This window comes from Clarias gariepinus, chromosome 22 (genome assembly GCF_024256425.1).
Source record: "Clarias gariepinus isolate MV-2021 ecotype Netherlands chromosome 22, CGAR_prim_01v2, whole genome shotgun sequence".
NCBI classification, from domain to species: Eukaryota; Metazoa; Chordata; class Actinopteri; order Siluriformes; family Clariidae; genus Clarias; species Clarias gariepinus.
Window position 1 is genome coordinate 1,783,870 of NC_071121.1, and position 17,060 is coordinate 1,800,929.

The 17,060-nt window shown below is 43.6% G+C and overlaps 1 protein-coding gene across 1 annotated transcript; it reads left to right on the forward strand.

Annotated features, from left to right (window-relative positions):
- Positions 1-1,280: 1,280 nt before the first annotated feature.
- On the forward strand, positions 1,281-17,059 carry zhx3b (zinc fingers and homeoboxes 3b). Its single transcript, XM_053481815.1, has 3 exons — positions 1,281-1,519; positions 10,326-13,866; positions 16,406-17,059. The coding sequence occupies exons 2-3, from the start codon at positions 10,497-10,499 to the stop codon at positions 16,417-16,419; spliced, it is 3,384 nt and encodes a 1,127-aa protein (XP_053337790.1). The 5' UTR covers positions 1,281-1,519; positions 10,326-10,496; the 3' UTR covers positions 16,420-17,059.
- Position 17,060: the final 1 nt, after the last annotated feature.

Below are 17,060 nucleotides of genomic sequence, written 5' to 3' on the forward strand. Positions count from 1 at the left end.
AGAATGAGAACATGGATCCATCATGCCTTGTTATCACTGTGCGGGCTGGTGATGGTGGTGTAATGGTGTGGGGGATGTTTTCTTGGCACACTTTAGGCCCCTTAGTGCCAATTGGGCATGGTTTAAAGGCCACGGGCTACCTGAGCATTGTTTCTGACCATGTCCATCCCTTTATGACCACCATGTACCCATCCTCTGATGGCTACTTCCAGCAGGATAATGCACCATGTCACAAAGCTCGAATCATTTCAAATTGGTTTCTTGAACATGACAATGAGGTCACTGTACTAAAATGGCTCCCACAGTCACCAGATCTCAACCCAATAGAGCATCTTTGGGATGTGGTGGAACTGGAGCTTCGTGCCCTGGATGTGCATCCCACAAATCTCCATCAACTGCAAGATGCTGTCCTATCAGTATGGGCCAACATTTCCAAAGAATGCTTTTAGCACCTTGTTGAATCAATGCCACGTAGAATTAAGGCAGTTCTGAAGGCGAAAGGGGGTCAAACACTGTATTAGTGTGGTGTTCCTAATAATCCTTTAGGTGAGTGTATAACAGTAGTATTATACAGTATAACAGTACTATAACACACGCAAAGTCTTTAAAGTTACATCTACGTATTCTCCAATAGCCTACATAGTATGAAACTATTCATTGATTTGATCAAAATACAGTTTGAATATCATTTTAGTAATCCATACTAGCGTACTACACAGTGCTCCAAACACGCCGTCTGTTTAAAATAGCGTTAACGGGCTACGCTTACTATCGTACTAAATAGTATAAATAACCGTCGTTGATCTATTCTAACCCATAGTGTGTACTAGTGTACTAAATAGTGTGCTAAACACAACACGCCGTTGATTTAACTACACAGCCACGCGTATATTATAACACAATCTGTCTGATATTAACTTTATAAGAATATGATCAGAAGAAAGTTTAATAAAGCTAATTTTAGTGATCCGTACTAGCTTACTAGGTAATAAATAAACGGCCACGCATACTTGCATACTAGATGGTATTTAAAATGACGGTTTAAATTCGATTTCAACATCCTTACTCAATGCTTCAACAGTTAGCTATGCCTACTACCGTACTAAAAGGTACGCGTGAACAGTAAGGGACACGTACTACTCTCCCGTGCTGCGTAGTATGCTAGTAAATAGTATGACGTTTGTTGTTTCCATGAGCGAATCAGTGACGCGAGAACCACGTGACCAGCTTACGTCCGTACGTAAGCAAGCACGCACGCACGTAGTTTCTTTTCCCTGCTTTCAAGCGACACCGATTGGAATAAACGCGAAAGCAAAAAGGGGGTGTTTTTTCTGCGTGTGCGTGTGTGCGAGTGTGCGTATCGCTCCAACATCTCCGGTCACGCAGAGCTGTGCGTCCCGCTCGCGGGCCGTTTTCCGAGCTCGCACGCGCAGCACGTTATTAATTCCAGTTTACGCTTTTGATCGCTGAACTTCAAAGGGTTTGACCTGCGCTTTACAATCGAGCGCGCGCGCAGTAGGTAAGTTTGTGTTTAAAAGTGTGTGTTTATGTTTATGTGGATGTGTGTATTTATATATATATGTGTGTGTGTGTGTGTGTGTGTGAGTGAGTGAGATGGAGTTGTGTGTATGCGCCTGGTTTTGGTTGTGGTGTGGTTCAGTGCAGGGAGTGTGTGGTGGAAAATGGCGACAGGAGGTGTGTGTGTGGTGTGTGTGTGTGTGTGTATGGGGGTATAAGCCAGATTTTTTTTGGGGGGGTCTGAGATTGTTTTTATATACAAACACGGATCATTCTGAGTGTTTAATCTTTAAAACTAACTCATCATCTGTCCAGTTATTGATCTCTATGACATAATATATTTAATAAATTAATTAGTTTTCATGCCTCTATAATAACGCATGACATGTTAGTGATGGTCAAACTAGTAATTAGTGCACTAATCACCTCATTTCTCATCAGGGCTCTATATAAAATGGTCATGACAAGAATAAAAAATAACAATAATAATGCACTAGTATTATATTATTATTATCATTTCTCGTTTTACAAACCTGGCTGGGAGTTGCAAGCTGAGCTCTCAGGTGTTCTCGCACCTATTTGTTTAGAAATCCTTCTAAATCCTGCGCTAGTATGTGTGCATGTGTGTCTCACCTTGCTGAAATGGTAAATGAAGCGTTAAATGAGCGGTAGTATTGCCATGACGTTTATTGTGTATGTGTGTGAGCACTGGGAATAAGGCCATCCCTCATACACACACACATGCTCACTCACTCGCATGGCAGTTCAACGATACCAAAATGATCATATGTTGACGGAAAGAAATAATATAAAAAAAATTCACATGGGTTTTGACCTCAAACGAACTTGCTCACGTTACATGACTTAGTTACGTTTTTGACACGCTAAGCAAGGAATCAAGCCCATCATGGCGTACTGTAACAGGTAAATAATCAACGCGCATGGTGTACTGTAACAGGTAAATAATCAACAGCGCACCCAGCGTGTCTAGGGTGTTTTATTCCGCTTCCACCGCAGGCGTTACAATGTTCTGTATAATGTATCTGTTTCTAGTTACATTAAAGGCTGTGTTCTTTGAAGCAGGTTCGTTCCTGGTTCTCGCAGCTACGTGTAAAGCACGCTTAGTGCCTCTCCTTACAAAAAGCTCTGTCGTATCAACAACAAAAGTTTACGCAGAGCGTCCCTGCAAATGAGTTGTCGCTATAGAAACCATGCAGCACGTTAATATGACCCTGCGCTAAAACTAATCAACACCTTTTAAATTGAGAATTGAGGTTTGCTCGGGTTATTTGACAGAATGTAAGGTTAAAGGAAGTAGAACAAAAATGGCCGACTTGTGTATCATGATGATGATGATGATATCTTACGCCAATTTATTTCTATCAAGATAGAACGTATACAAAGCTCCGGCGCCAGATCCTCCCAGCGAGAAGTGACGTCCCTGCCTCGAGAGAGATATCCATCACAGGTTATTTTTACCTCGTTCCAGCCTCAGATATCAGGTGAATCCGGACGTGTTTCGGGCTGCCGTGTTGCACAACGTCGCGCTCGCGGTATAAAGCCGTCAGGAATCTGATTAAAGAACGAGTGCGGCGAAAACGGGACACTTTGTCTTTTTTTTCTTTTTCCTCAGTGGTGTGTGTGTGTGTTTTGTGCAGGCTTTATTTTTGTTGGACTCGTCTTTCTTTCCAGAGTTCAGGGTAGGTGAGTGCAAATCTACAAACAATCCTCCAAACAAGATCCTGAAAAAGCTTCCTCCGAGTGAGGGAGTGAATGAGTGAGTGAACAGCGAGGGAGTGCGTAGGGCTCACTCAGCGGGGCTTAAAATCACGACGGGCCCCTGTGCTCCAGCACTGGCATTGCACTGCCTCGCTGGGTAAGAGCCTGTGATGTCAGCCATTTTAGGTTGGACCGTACAGCGCGTGGTGTGCCGCCATTTTTCCCCCTCCTTTCATCCTCATTTCTCTCTGTCTCTCTTTTTTTTTTTCCTCTTCCTTCCTTCCAAAACTGAGGTTTAACACCGTGGGTGCTGGGAAGAGCAGATTCTCTTCCCAGACTGAAGATCAGTGATTCGGTCTGATCACCACGGCCCGACGTTAATCAGGACCTTTGAACCGGCGTTAGGTGCGGTGTTCCTGACGATCTTCTCTTCTGGGAGCTTTTACACCGCCGCGCTCGCTCATTGAAAAGCAAATGAAGGCGTCAGTGAAAGGAAACAGGGGCGCAATGATTATTTTATTTTACTTTTTTTTTACCTCAAATGAAGTGATTAAAAATAAAGTGTTTAGTTTTTAGGTAGTTTTCACTTGAAAGCTCAGAAAGATAAAACAAAATAAAATTGTGGATGGAATGAGGCCACACGCTTTTGTGCAAGCATGTGAACTCTGTTCAGGCTGGTGAGGGGAAGAAAAAATAAAACGTGAGGTGCTTAAACAGGACGATCATCAACAATAAGTTTGTAGACCAGCACGGCTAGAGCCACACCTCGGAGACATGGACACCGCGCTGAAATAGGAGCAGGGACAGGACTCTGAGCTCACAGGAGCGTGAGGAAAAAACAAGCCAGTGAGAGCCAGGAACGTGATGGTGTGTGTGTGAGCGAGAGAGGGAGGGAGAGAGACGAAAAGAAACGGGAGAGGGAGAGTCTGGGGGGTTGAGGGTGGCCCGTTGCCATAGGGACAGTAACACACCAGTGGCGTAGTCGACCTGTCTCCCTGCAGACTGGGCCGAACTTGTTGGAGAGAGCGAAGCGAAGGTGGGGGAAGGGAACGAGTCAGCCGTCGTCTTCTTCGTCGTCTTTTTTTTTTGGGGGGGGGGGGGGTGTTTTCACGCTCTTGGTCTAACGGACACATGGACACACGCACACACATACACAGTCGGACAACCTTAAACCTGTCAGTCTGTCCATCTGTGCGTCTGGCCTGTAGATCTCCGATGAACGCTTTCTAAAATAGATCAGCGGGGTAACAGAGGGAACGGAGTCACGTGGCTCGGGTCAGCATGGCGCTTGGGAGATGTGCGAGACATGACTGGGCCTATTTGGGGACAGGCGGCGTGGCTACATACAAAAAGGTCTTCTTACGTTTGTCACCTTGTGGTTTTTAGGAGAACATAGGACAGAATTTGTAACTCGCCCAGACATAGGTGGGACGGTCTGGTGGTGGTGGTGGTGGTGGGGGGGGGGGGACATGTGATGGGATGTGATACGTTGTATTTATACGATCAGAAACAATGTGATTCAAACTAATGATACGAACTACGGGGGGGTACCTTTTTTCGGCAGAGACTTTAGCGTAAGGGTTTTATGCTGCATTTAAAATGAGACATGAGTTAAGACACACACACACACACACGTCTGTAATTTCCAGTAAAGCCCGGTACCTGTGTGTGTGTGTGTGTGTGGTAGATTTTGTTAAACAAGCAGCATGGTTCTCAGGTTGGCTGCCGGCTGAACGGACCAAGGCGGAACATTCCAGAGACTTCGCGCTGTGCCAGAGAGGAGGAGGAGAAAGGGGGGAGAAGAAGAAGGGAGGGAGTGACAGAGACCGAAAGAGAGAGATAGAGAGAGCGTGAGATTGTTTGACTGGGGGTAGGTGGGTGTGGCGAGAGGGTTTTTTTTTTTTTTGAAGGGGGGGCATCGGGTGCTGAAAATTCCTCACAGGAACACCTCAGCGCTTCCTCTGCCCGGTGACAGTTAACAACCCCCGCTAACACACACACACACACACACTCCGGTTCCCCCAGCCCGAGCCGATCCGCCCAACCCCCCACTCCGCCGTTCCTCCTCCCTCAGGGCTCAACCCGAGTGATCGACGGTAGGCTCTGCCCACGCCGCAACCCCCTTTTGTGTCGGTCATGTGACCCTGCAGGCTTGGCAAGGCCATGCCCTGTCATGCAGAACTGAGCGGCAGCGAGGCCCAAAATCTCGGGCATTTCCATCTCCCGAGTAAAGAAAGTAAAAGGCTCGTCTGCTTCCGTCGTAACGGATCCCGGGCCTCCCTCCGCTCGTTTCTTAAGCCGCGCGGATTGTAACTCAGCCGAAAGAGGATTACAGAACGAAAATCCGCAGGCTGGTTCGTTCTAGAAATAACTCTGAGCGGTCACGTGTTACACGGTCCATTTCTTGATCTGTATCTGGTAGAAATGGCGTCTGTTTGATCTGGAAAACTCCAGCTTCTTTCGCCATCATCCGAGAGACAGTTTCGATGAATTAGCAAGAATTACTCGTGTAACCACCTGACAGTCCTGATCAATCACTTGTAATGACAGTCTGAGTCCAGACATTAAAGTCGGGCAAAAAGCATTTAAAATAGATGACTACACACAGTCGGAGTGTTTCACCGGAGTACGCGTGATGTCTTGTAGCGAAACGTGTCCCTGAGACGAGCTCCATCTTTGAAGAGTTTCAACCCTTCATAAAGATTTATTCGTTTGTGCAAACTAATTAGAGTGAATCATTTCCAAAACATCCTGTCAGTCCTTTATATAGCTATGAGTTATATATCACTTATAAGTCGAGTTTCTTCCTGTTGTTCGGTCAAGACGTTTCTCCATTCGTATAAACGTCTATGTTCGAAAGGCGAGGAGTCCTGCAGCGGCGACCTTCGCTTACTTCATCTGGCCCACATGTCGGAGTGGAATTACGATTATCCAGATGCTCATCCAGAACGCAGCCACAACTCGCACCGTATGTTTGCCGAGCTGAATTCCAAACACGTATTTGTTTCATTTGGGTCATTTCTTTCTTTTTTATTTTTTGGGTTAGGGAAACAAGAGCGCAGTTTCCTTTACCACATCTTGCCTAATCTTAAGCATGTCAGCTACAAGTCTTTCTGCTGTCTAAACGCTAGAGAATCCGTCGCTATGATGTATGTTTCAGAAATGATTCATGTATGACATGTAAGCTAATGTTCTCCTTTTTACTGCGTGATGAGTATGTTCGTAAATGTTCATGTTCCAGTAATCAATATCATCATCATGCTTTAATATGTAATATTAAAAGTTTACCCGTAGCATTTACGTGTTTTGTCACATCGTACAAGAGACACGCGGGGGGGGGGTGTTATATAAAATTGCTAAGAAAGTTCACGTGGGAAAAGTCAGTCTAGCTGTATGATGTAAAATGAGTTGTAATTTAATTCTGTGTGTTGAACTTGTCAGTGTGTGTGAATGTGAATCTCCTCAACAGCCAATAGCGTGCTGCTATCCCATAATAAAAGGTTTTTTAAAACTTAACATTTAATAAAAAAAAATGTAACCAACCTGGCTGATCCTGATCGGTTTATACTGACTCAAAAAATAGTTTTTGTAGACTTTCATAGAGTAGGGACAGGAATCACTAGAGATGTATTATTTTTTTATTATTCGTTTTCATTTATGTTTAACGCACACACACCTCAGGCAATACAAAACACAATTCCCATGCAAATATCACACCTAAGGGCAGAATGATAGGCTAAGTTGAAATTGACCTTATATTAAGAGGTGGAGAGAGCTAAATGCCGTTAATTCGTGCTACTGGTCACAGCATCGCGGTATCCGATAGTCTGCGTACTTTTGGCTGTACCCGAGTGTGTGAAATTAAAATCAGTTAACTGCATGCAAAACGTGAGTAACGTTTTTTTTTATTATTATTTTTTTAATGAAAAACAAGCGTTTTGCATTTCTGTCCCTTCACCCGAGGGAAGAGCAGCAGGTCGGATGAATCCGTTTAACTTTTCAGGTCAATCATAATGAAGTTTTCTATTCTTTATCGCTATTTTATTTTAATTCTGTACTGATAATTATACAATCTCACATTCACTCAGGATTATATAATCTACAGCACGGCCCAGAACTCTGTATCCAGAGGCCAAGAGGTGTCTAAAGCCTCGTTTACACTGCAGATCTCAATACCCAATTCTGATTTGTTGCCTATATGTGACTTTTTTTTTTGGACCGTCTGTTTACACGTTCTTTCAACTATGACCCATATCCGATTTAAGTGTTTACACTTGCCATACCATCTGAAACATCGCGCATACTTAAAGGGAGGTTCAAAGGCGGAATATGTTTGATGCTACCTCTGCGATATATGCAAAGTTTGCGAAACGTCACTATGGTTTTGAAACAGAGGAGGAGGGGGAAAAACACCATAACTGCAGCCTGTGCAAATGCTTCATTTATTAAATACTGATTTCTTAATGTTATTTAGCCTAAATAAGCATTAACACAAGGCGGGGGCTTTTTCTTCTTCCATGTCGCCTGCGAGGTTATGATCCCACACGCGCTTCCACCGGAGAATAACATTACAGAACACAATGCCTCAGAAAACACGATTTGTCTGTTTACACGACCATAACATTAGCACGTATCTGATTTATTTCCACATATAAAGGAGGCGTGAAACTGATCTCGAAATATCGGAATGCATGCGTTTTTTTTCTGTTTACATGGACATAAAACATATCCGATATGTCGCATATGAGCAAAAAATCAGATGGGTCACATTAAACTGACAGTATAAACTGGAGCTTAATAGAATAAATGACTTAGATTTGCAGAGTCGGACCTGGGTCCATCCTATGCGTGGTCATGTGACATAGAACAGGTAGATCAGAATTTGTAAGACTTTTTGCCTCTGGCCATGCGTAGAGCGTTTACTGATGTCACCAGCGCAAGGATTTAACAGCAGAGCTAGCAATAGCTAACACGAGCCGTCTGGCTTACTTCTATTGTTAGATTTGAAGGACTCTGGATGTGAAATAAAAATATTAAAAATAAATAAAATGAAAAACGTCTGAGCATACAAGCATGCGGTTCTCCGGATGTTTAGGCTTGAAACAAGCTTCAAGCACCTGGGCAGGTGTTCATGTCAAGCGCTGGCTAGCTACAAAAATTAGCTAACTAACTCAAAAGGATAAGTGTTTATCACCATGGAGCTATACCACCACCTGTTCGCAATGTGTTTGGACAGGTTTGGCGGGAAACGCTTCAACGTGTTCATGCCAATGTGTTAGTTTTATTGCTGGAGTGCTCTGCGTAAGCGAAACACACCATGCCTTAAAAAATCTATTAAATCAGCAACTAATTCTGTGTCGATTTTAGTCAACGTTAAGTCGTATTCGTTGGGCTCCTGGTTACTAATGTGTACTGACTTGCGTTGAGTATCAGAGTAACACTGGCCATGGCACCGATCCCGTACCCAGCACTGGTACTGAACTGATATCAGACAGATAAACAAAAAATGTAGATAGGATTGTGTGTACAGAAAGATGTTTTGATTTTAGGAGTTTAACTGCAGAATGCTTCGGTTTATAAAACATTTTAAAACAGATTTTAAAGAGCATTAGCAGACGAGTAGCGATGCTGGCTTAATGTGAGAATAGTTTAAAGCACACCACCTGTAGGATTACAGAGGAAATGCCATAGTTCACCACCTCAAATACAACATGTATAAATTAGAAATTAATTAAAAAAAAATTATTTTGGAAAAATTATGTTCTATCATGAAACATATAGTGTTCTAGTAGAATCGTCTTTGAGTAGCATAATAAATTTTGTCATATTGTCCACCACTACCATTTACAGCTTAGCTTCGAAAGGTAAACCTCTCGCGTAACTTCATGATGATTAAATTAAGGTGAATGATAAATCTGTAATACAAACAGTTTTCTTACACCTTTAATTTATTTTAGCGGACAAGGAGCATGTTGTGTTTCAATTACATACACGCACACAGACAACTCGCGTCCGATTTCAATATTGAACAAACAAAGGTTTCCAGGGCTGTTATACCTTTATTTAAAGGCTTCATCCTCCTCGTTCAGTCACATAGAAATTTGGGTTACTCTATAATACTGTGCTTTATGCGTATTATTAAATGTTCCCCATCTTAATATTTTTTTAACAAGTTAACACAGGTCTCGGAGCTCCACCTAATTGTGTCTTAATGCCCCAGCTAAAATACCCCTTTAGAAAATGCACTTTTCCTCTAAAGCACACTGTCTATGTAAATGCGCTCTGGCTGAGACCCGACCCCTGCAGAGAGCACCAGAGCTGAGCGGCTCTTCCTATATGAGGTCACATTAGGAGGAAAAGCAGGGCCTGTGTATTTTTTTTTTTTTTTTTGTGGCTTGTCTGTGCACCCTGGAGACACATCTAAATGTCCAAACATGACTAAATATTAAATTTTGTCTAATAGACTCTCTTTAATGAAAAAATACTGGTCTGGAAAGAATCATAGCCACCATTGTCTTGTATTTGTTGTTCATACAGTGAACCCATACAGGTAATTCAGCCAACATTTAAACATAATTACTATCAGTGATAATTAAGATTAAAGACCTCATCCTGGATTAAACATAAGCACTTTGTTTAAAGTGCTTTACTATTAGGTGGCTGAAAGATAAAAAAAATAAATAAAGCAATAAGGTCTGCTGGTCTGTCCTTTCAGCTCATTGTATAACTTAAATTAGTCAAGTATAAGCTCTTCAGACTTTGTGCTTGAGTGATTAGCGAGATACAGTCCTTTTTTAGGTTTTCATTTTGTATTGGGAAAGTGGGAACAATGGGAAGGAGGCGGAGGGCGAAGAGGAGGAGGGAACTGGCCAGTTGCAAGCACTCGAAAAACTCAAAGAGGCCGTAAAAGGTTCTGGTGTGTCTAATTTGAAGCTGTTTACACTGCTTAAAACAATATCTGATCTGAGCCAGAAGCTGGAACAAAACTGGAATAGATTGGTAGCTCTGTTCATGACTCTTTTAATAATAAAAAACTAATTAAATATCACTTGGGTCTTTATTTATAGTTGTTTTTTTCTTCTTCACAGGCCAGTTTTGGGATGCCTTAAACACAATCCTGACATGCCCATAAAAGAGTAGGAGTACTCGTCGTGGGCTAATGGTCATGTTCCACACCAGCTTCCTCTCCATGGACAGTTTATAGAAGTGGACCCCTGGTTATATAGAGGCATTTTGGCAGAGCGACCATATCAAGAACCATGGCTAGCAAGAGGAAGTCCACGATTCCCTGCATGATTCCTTTAAAAACCATGCATCTACAGGATGATCTTGAGCAGGGCGCATTGTCTCCCGCTGCCAAGGAAATTGGTTTCTCCCACAAAGTGGAGCAAGGCGAAAAAGCCTTCCACGGTTTATGTGAATCGTCAGGGCAAGATGGTAGTAATGCCCAAAAGGATAATGGCACTTACACCTGCAGGCCATGTAACTTTGAAACACATGACCTGAATCTCTTCCTCGATCACGTCTACAGCGGGCATCCTGAGTTTCGCACTGACCCTTGCTTTTTCTGTGTAGACTGTGGGGTGAGTGCGGCAAAATTCGAAGGCCTTGCTTTGCACAACGCCCGAGTGCACCCTAGTACCGTCACCACTACACTACAGCTAAAGAGGAAGGACAGAAAAGTCACTGTGGAGCAGAGCGTCATCGCTGGTCCTGGTGAAAGCACTAGCTATAAGGAATCGGAGATCTCCATTACAAAGACGCCCATTATGAAAATGCTCAAAGGGAAATCGGAGCCTAAGAGGATTGCCGTTTCTCATCCAGGCGCAGATGAATCTACAACTGTGAAGCAAGCTGAGACGGCCGATTCTCCAGTAGTATCAGTCACCCACGTTCCTACAATCGTGCACAACGGCGCGGCAAGCAAAGTCACTTTGCCGTCCGCAATACAGATAGTAAATGGCTCCGGAGCCCTTCCTATGCTCAAAACGGCCATCACCCAAGTTGTTTCTGTAGTACAGAACAGAAGCGTCAACCAGCAGTCATCTTCGGCGTCTTTATCAACTTCAACTTCTTCCACTTCAAGCTCCAAAAACTTACCAAAGGTGATGATTCCTCTAAGCAGCATTCCCACCTACAATGCGTCCATGGACAACAGCAGCTTCCTAAAAACGTCCTTCAGCAAGTTTCCGTACCCAACCAAGGCCGAATTGTGCTATCTCACTGTAGTTACCAAGTATCCCGAAGAGCAGATCAAAATCTGGTTTACCGCACAGAGGCTTAAGCAAGGAATTAGCTGGTCACCAGAGGAGATAGAGGACGCCCGCAGGAAGATGTTCAACACCATCATACAGACAGCGCCTCCTGCTAGTCAACATCGTCAGACTCAGCATAGCACCTCTCAGCAAACCATTACAGTCCTTCCGGCATCCTTGGGTACATCCAGCATCCCTCACATTTTACAAGGCAGCCTGGTCAGTCAAGGAGGCGTGATCGTCACACAGCCCATGATTAGTAATGGGATACAGGTCAGCAGCGCCCCTGTTGCCCTGGCTGTAACACCCAAGCCCCAGGCTGCTGCCAAGCCCACGATGCAGGCGAAGCCTGCTGCTGCCCTGGTGGCTGATAAGGGGCTAAACATGGTGGTGGGCAGTGTTGGAAGCAGCAATAGTGGAAATAACACCATCATTAGTAGCAGTAGCATCACTGGAGGCAGCGGTAATGGCGGCAGCAGCACAAGCAGTATTATTAGTAGTGTTAGCACAAACAGCAGTAGTGCAAGTAATCACACCAGTGTAATCAGCATGGGCATCAGCAGCAACGGTAAAATAAAAAGCAACAACAATAAGGTCAGCACATCTAGCACTAATGGCAGAAGCAGTACACCTAGCAACAACAATAGCAAGACGGTTAACGAGAACAAAAACAGCACTACCGTTAAAAATACCGTAGCAAAAAGTAGCGCTGATATTAAAGACAGCACTGATACTAAAGGAAACACTAATGAAAGCAAGAGCAGCCGAAGCAATAGCCCCTGTGTTACAGCCAGCTCCAGTCCCACTCCCACAACCACCAGTGATGGCACCCCGAGTAAGTCCGATTCCCCGTCACCAGCATCTGCTAACTCTCGCACTCTCCCCTCCACTAGCTTCCTGGATCCCAGCTTTTATAAAGCCAAAAAGTCTCAGGAACAGCTGTCTGCCTTAAAGGAGAGCTTCGTCATCAGCCAATTCCCCAGTCAAGAGGAGGTGGACAGGCTTATAAGTCTGACTGGTCTAACAGTTCGTGAGGTACGGAAGTGGTTTAGTGATCGTCGCTACCATTTTCGCAATCACAAGGGCTCAAAATCAAGCACCAGTGGTCAAACATCAACAGCCACTAGTTCTTTAGTGTCCGGTGTCTCTGGTGATAGTGGAGACAATGTCGTGTCATTGGAAAGGCCTAGAACTCCTCAGCAGGTACCACTGAGTCCTTCAAGGCAACAACAGACGACGCCACCAACGCCTACGCGACGTCACCCTCGGCCCCCGTCCCCAGACTTTACAGCAATAAGGTACAAAGAAAGGGAGCCCCACCAGGTCCGAGCCCTCGAGGCGAGCTTCGCCCAAGATCCTGATCCATCCGAAGAAGAGGTGGACAGGTTACGCGCAGAAACCAAGATGACTCGACGTGAGATCCATGGCTGGTTTGCTGAGCGGCGGAAGAGAGTGGCAGCTGAGAAAAAGAAAGAGGAGTTGGAACGTGCAGAGCAGGAGGAAGATGATGATGATGACGAGGACAATGAAGTTGTTGTGGGTGAAAAGGATAAACAAGAGTTGGCAGAAGAAAAACACGACGATGAGGAATCATCAGAAACAAACCAGCAAGTCAAGGAGGATATGTCAGGAACTGCTCCGAAGGTTAACCCGATAAAGATCAATCTCAAAATGCTGAAAGTCACCGAAGCCAATGGAAAAGGTGAAATGGAAGGTAGTCCACAACCAGAGATGACTAAAGTGCCTTCTCCTGTCTCTCAGACTTCCACCCCACCACCACCACCACTGCCACCACCACCATCTCAAACATCAAACAGAGGAAAGAAGACACCAGAACAGCTCCATCTACTTAAACAGGCGTTTGCTCGCACCCACTGGCCCAGCAGCCCCCAGTACAACGAGTTAATCGCCAAAACTGGACTGCCGCGCCCAGAGGTGGTGCGCTGGTTCGGGGACTGTCGATACGTCCTAAAGAACGGCCAGCTTAAGTGGCTCGAAAGCTACCAGTCAATCGTAGATGAGGAGGACTTCCAGAAAGGCAACATCACTATTCTCCAGGAACATTTGAACCTCTATGGAAATCTGGTGGAGAACCAGCTGGAGGAGATGGCCAAGTCCAGTGGATTGAGCGAGGACTTGGTCAGGAAATGGTTTGCAAAACAAACAAAAGCACACCCGCTGTCCGAGGACAGGAAGTCTGAGGACGTGGAACTTCCGCCCTGCACAACCAAAGGCAAAGCCGCCTTAAAGTCACTTCAGCAAGATGATGAAGACGAGAAAGGGGAACCGATGGAGCTGACAGCGACTGACCTTAGTAAAGATCAGACCCCGAAGAAGATAACTGGAGAAGATGTATCTACCAGCGATGAGCCAGGTAAGCAGATTTTGGTCATGATTGGATTTCAAAAGAATGCCTAAAGAAATGTCTTTGGATTGTTTTGTTTTTTTCCACAATAAAGCTAAATATACATGTATAAGCAATTAATATTTACCCAACTTTAGCCTAGTTATATCTACTTGTCTCTATGGAAAAAGGTCACAAAAATAGTTATATTTCTGTTATAATAAATAAAAGTAGTTTAATTTATCTTCATTTATGGATTTGTATATGTTCACTTCAGGGATAATTATATATAAATGTAGTTATAATACACATTTTTTATACAAGTACCATAGATTAATTGGCAGATTAAACCACTAACCCTGGAATATGGCGTGTGCCATCAGTAAAAAAAAAAAAAACCCTCTATAGATGTGATAACCTGATGATTAAGTACATTCAGGTGGTCAGCTGACTTCATTTTATTTGCCCCATAACGTTACTGAGTCTAGACCTGAGCAACTGATCAACTCCAGATCATAACACTGTCTCCAGAGGCTTGTACACTATGCATGATGGGAGCATCTTTTCATGCGCTTGCCTTCTTACCCTGACACGCTCATCACTCTGGTGTAGGGTCAGTCTGGACTCATCAGGTCACATGACCTTTTTCCATCGTTCCAAAGTCCAGTCTTTATGCTCCCTAGTAAACTGAAGTCTTTTTCCTGATGAGTCTCAATAACAAGTGGTTTTCTTAGGGACACACAGCTGTTCAGTCCAAATCCTGAGAGTTCTCCTCACGTTGTGTTTGTGTTGGATAGATCTTATCCCAATTCCAGTCATTTCAGTTTCCTTAGTTGTCGTCTTTGCTTGATGCAGGACACTTAATTGAGCGCTTTTTGAAATGGTGACTTTCTTTCAGCCAGGCAGTGTGTGTGTAATACTATATATATATATATATATAAAATCCTTTTTTTTCTCTCTTTTCTACAGCGCTATCTTTAGATTCAAATGAAAATAACGGGCGGCATAAAAAAGTTTTTATTTTAGATCTAAGTTTGGTTTTATTAAAAAATTGGAAAATGCATTGCGTTAGGAAAGGCAAGTCAAAAATTACATTATGTACACGCATCAGGATTTAAAAGGTGCTCAGAGCGTATACAGTGTGTGATGGACACGACCCGCTGCTGGTAGAAACACTGAATTCAATAAAACATTATAGCTTTTAATGTCTCAAACCAAACCTGATCTGGATGAAATCATTTTAGATTTTTTTTCTCATACATAAAATCTAAGTATGTGACGCAACACATACTTAAGTGGTGAGTAAAACCTGGAAGCACACACACACCTCATCAGAAAGTCTTATCCATTTCCATCACTGAGATCCTGAGTGTTTATTAAAGGAAATTAGGCTCTTTGGCTTACGCAATCAAGTGTCGATAATACTAATGGAAAAAATCTTGTGTGTGAAAAACATGATTTAATCATCGGAAGCACAAAAATGCCCAGACTGTAGGCTTAAACAGAATACCACATGCTCAGTTTTCATGCCCTTTTTTTCCACCAAAGCGGGTCCGGAGCCAGTTCAGAGCCGTGCCCGATCTCGACCAGTTCTTTGTTTTCAGACAAAGTGTTGGTTCCATTCCAAGGGCCTGTAGAGGGCTGATTGGCCGAGCTCTCTCAGCGGGGTGGGATGGGAGGCACATAGCGCTCTCAATCAATCACAGCTCTATAGCCAATCACGAGCGTCTGTGAGCTCACGCAAGTGGATAGCGCTGTGCGCGAGTGAGCAGTTCAAAAGATGCGGTCAGTGACGTCATGCGGTTTGGCGGAAACACGTGATAGTCTTTGGTCCTCCCTGGCTGACTCGTAGTTGTAGCCTTAATGTAGGAGCCCCCTAGTGACAAGGAGGAATCGGAAACTACTAAATTAGGGGGAAAAAAAATCAGAAAAAAAAGTGTTGTTTCCATGGCGGCACCAACACTTTGGTGGGCTAGAACAAAGAACCGTTTATGTCGCGGGCCGGGGGCGGGATTATCGTAGCCAAATAAATGTTTGTGATCGCCGTCTTTTAAATATGCAATGGGCAGCTCAAATGCTTTCTAGTAATAATAAGGACAGGAGAACTGCCTTAAAGCCATGGTGAAGTTCACCATTGTTGGGTTTGCAGCTAGCATTTTTTTGCCACTAGAAAAGTAGAGTCGTCTCTACACAGTGACGTAATGACGGCATGGAAAAACAAAGCCAGTGCATAGGAGGTTTATGGCATAGGAGGTTCGCTATTGAACCGACACAACTAGGACCAGACATGAACTCTCACCTGGCTCACTTTAATGTAAAAGGGGACAAAAGTTTGACTCTGAACTGATGCTTAATGTCAAAGACGCTTACAGAGGATTTTTTTTAAACATTTCTAGTTAAAATTATTTTATCAGCAATGTTACTACAATAAAAGCGTTTAAGAATGAGATCTGAAACTCTGTAGACATTTAAGTTATGATGTACGTGTGTGTGTAAATGCCTTTGAGAATGCCGATGCGTAATCCTGTCGCTTGTTTAGTAATAAACGTCTGTTCTGATTGTTTTTCAGAGTGTGATGAGTAGAGCGGCCGTGTGCGGGACCATGAGCCAGCCAGTGAGCGAGCAAGTGTGCGTACGTGCGTGTGTGAGAGAGAGTGACAGACACGTCTCGCTGTAGGATGTCCACCACAGGAGGCCTTTTTACTGTAGATCGCTGAAGAATCCAGCACTCGATGTGACGTCCTTGTGTATTTTATTTTTTTTTACCCAACAAAATGTGTCATGAGATTCTTTTTATCACTACGCCCCGTTTTTTTTTTTTTTTTTTTTAAATTGAGCGAGAGGGACTATTCAGGTCTAAGGAGACCGGAAAGAGGACGGAGTGACGGATCGTACGGACGTGTGCTAACGGGGCACAGAAGTCATCCGTGTAGGTTTGCGGTACGTTGAATGATTCATGCTGCACAGCTGGACAGAATTTTTTTTTTTTAAGAAAAAAAAAAAGAAATTAAAAAAACAAATCATGAACACCTAGGAGACGTTTATCCGTATTCTGTAGTTCAATTGCCTTTGTGTACATTTTCCTGACAGCAAGTAATAAAAAAAGACGAAGAGGAGGAAGAAAAAAGAAGAAAAACCATCATGATTGTTTAAAGTGTTTCAGCGTTATGAATACTCTTTAGGGTTGTATAATTTTTACAGATATTTGCAGAATAAATACATTT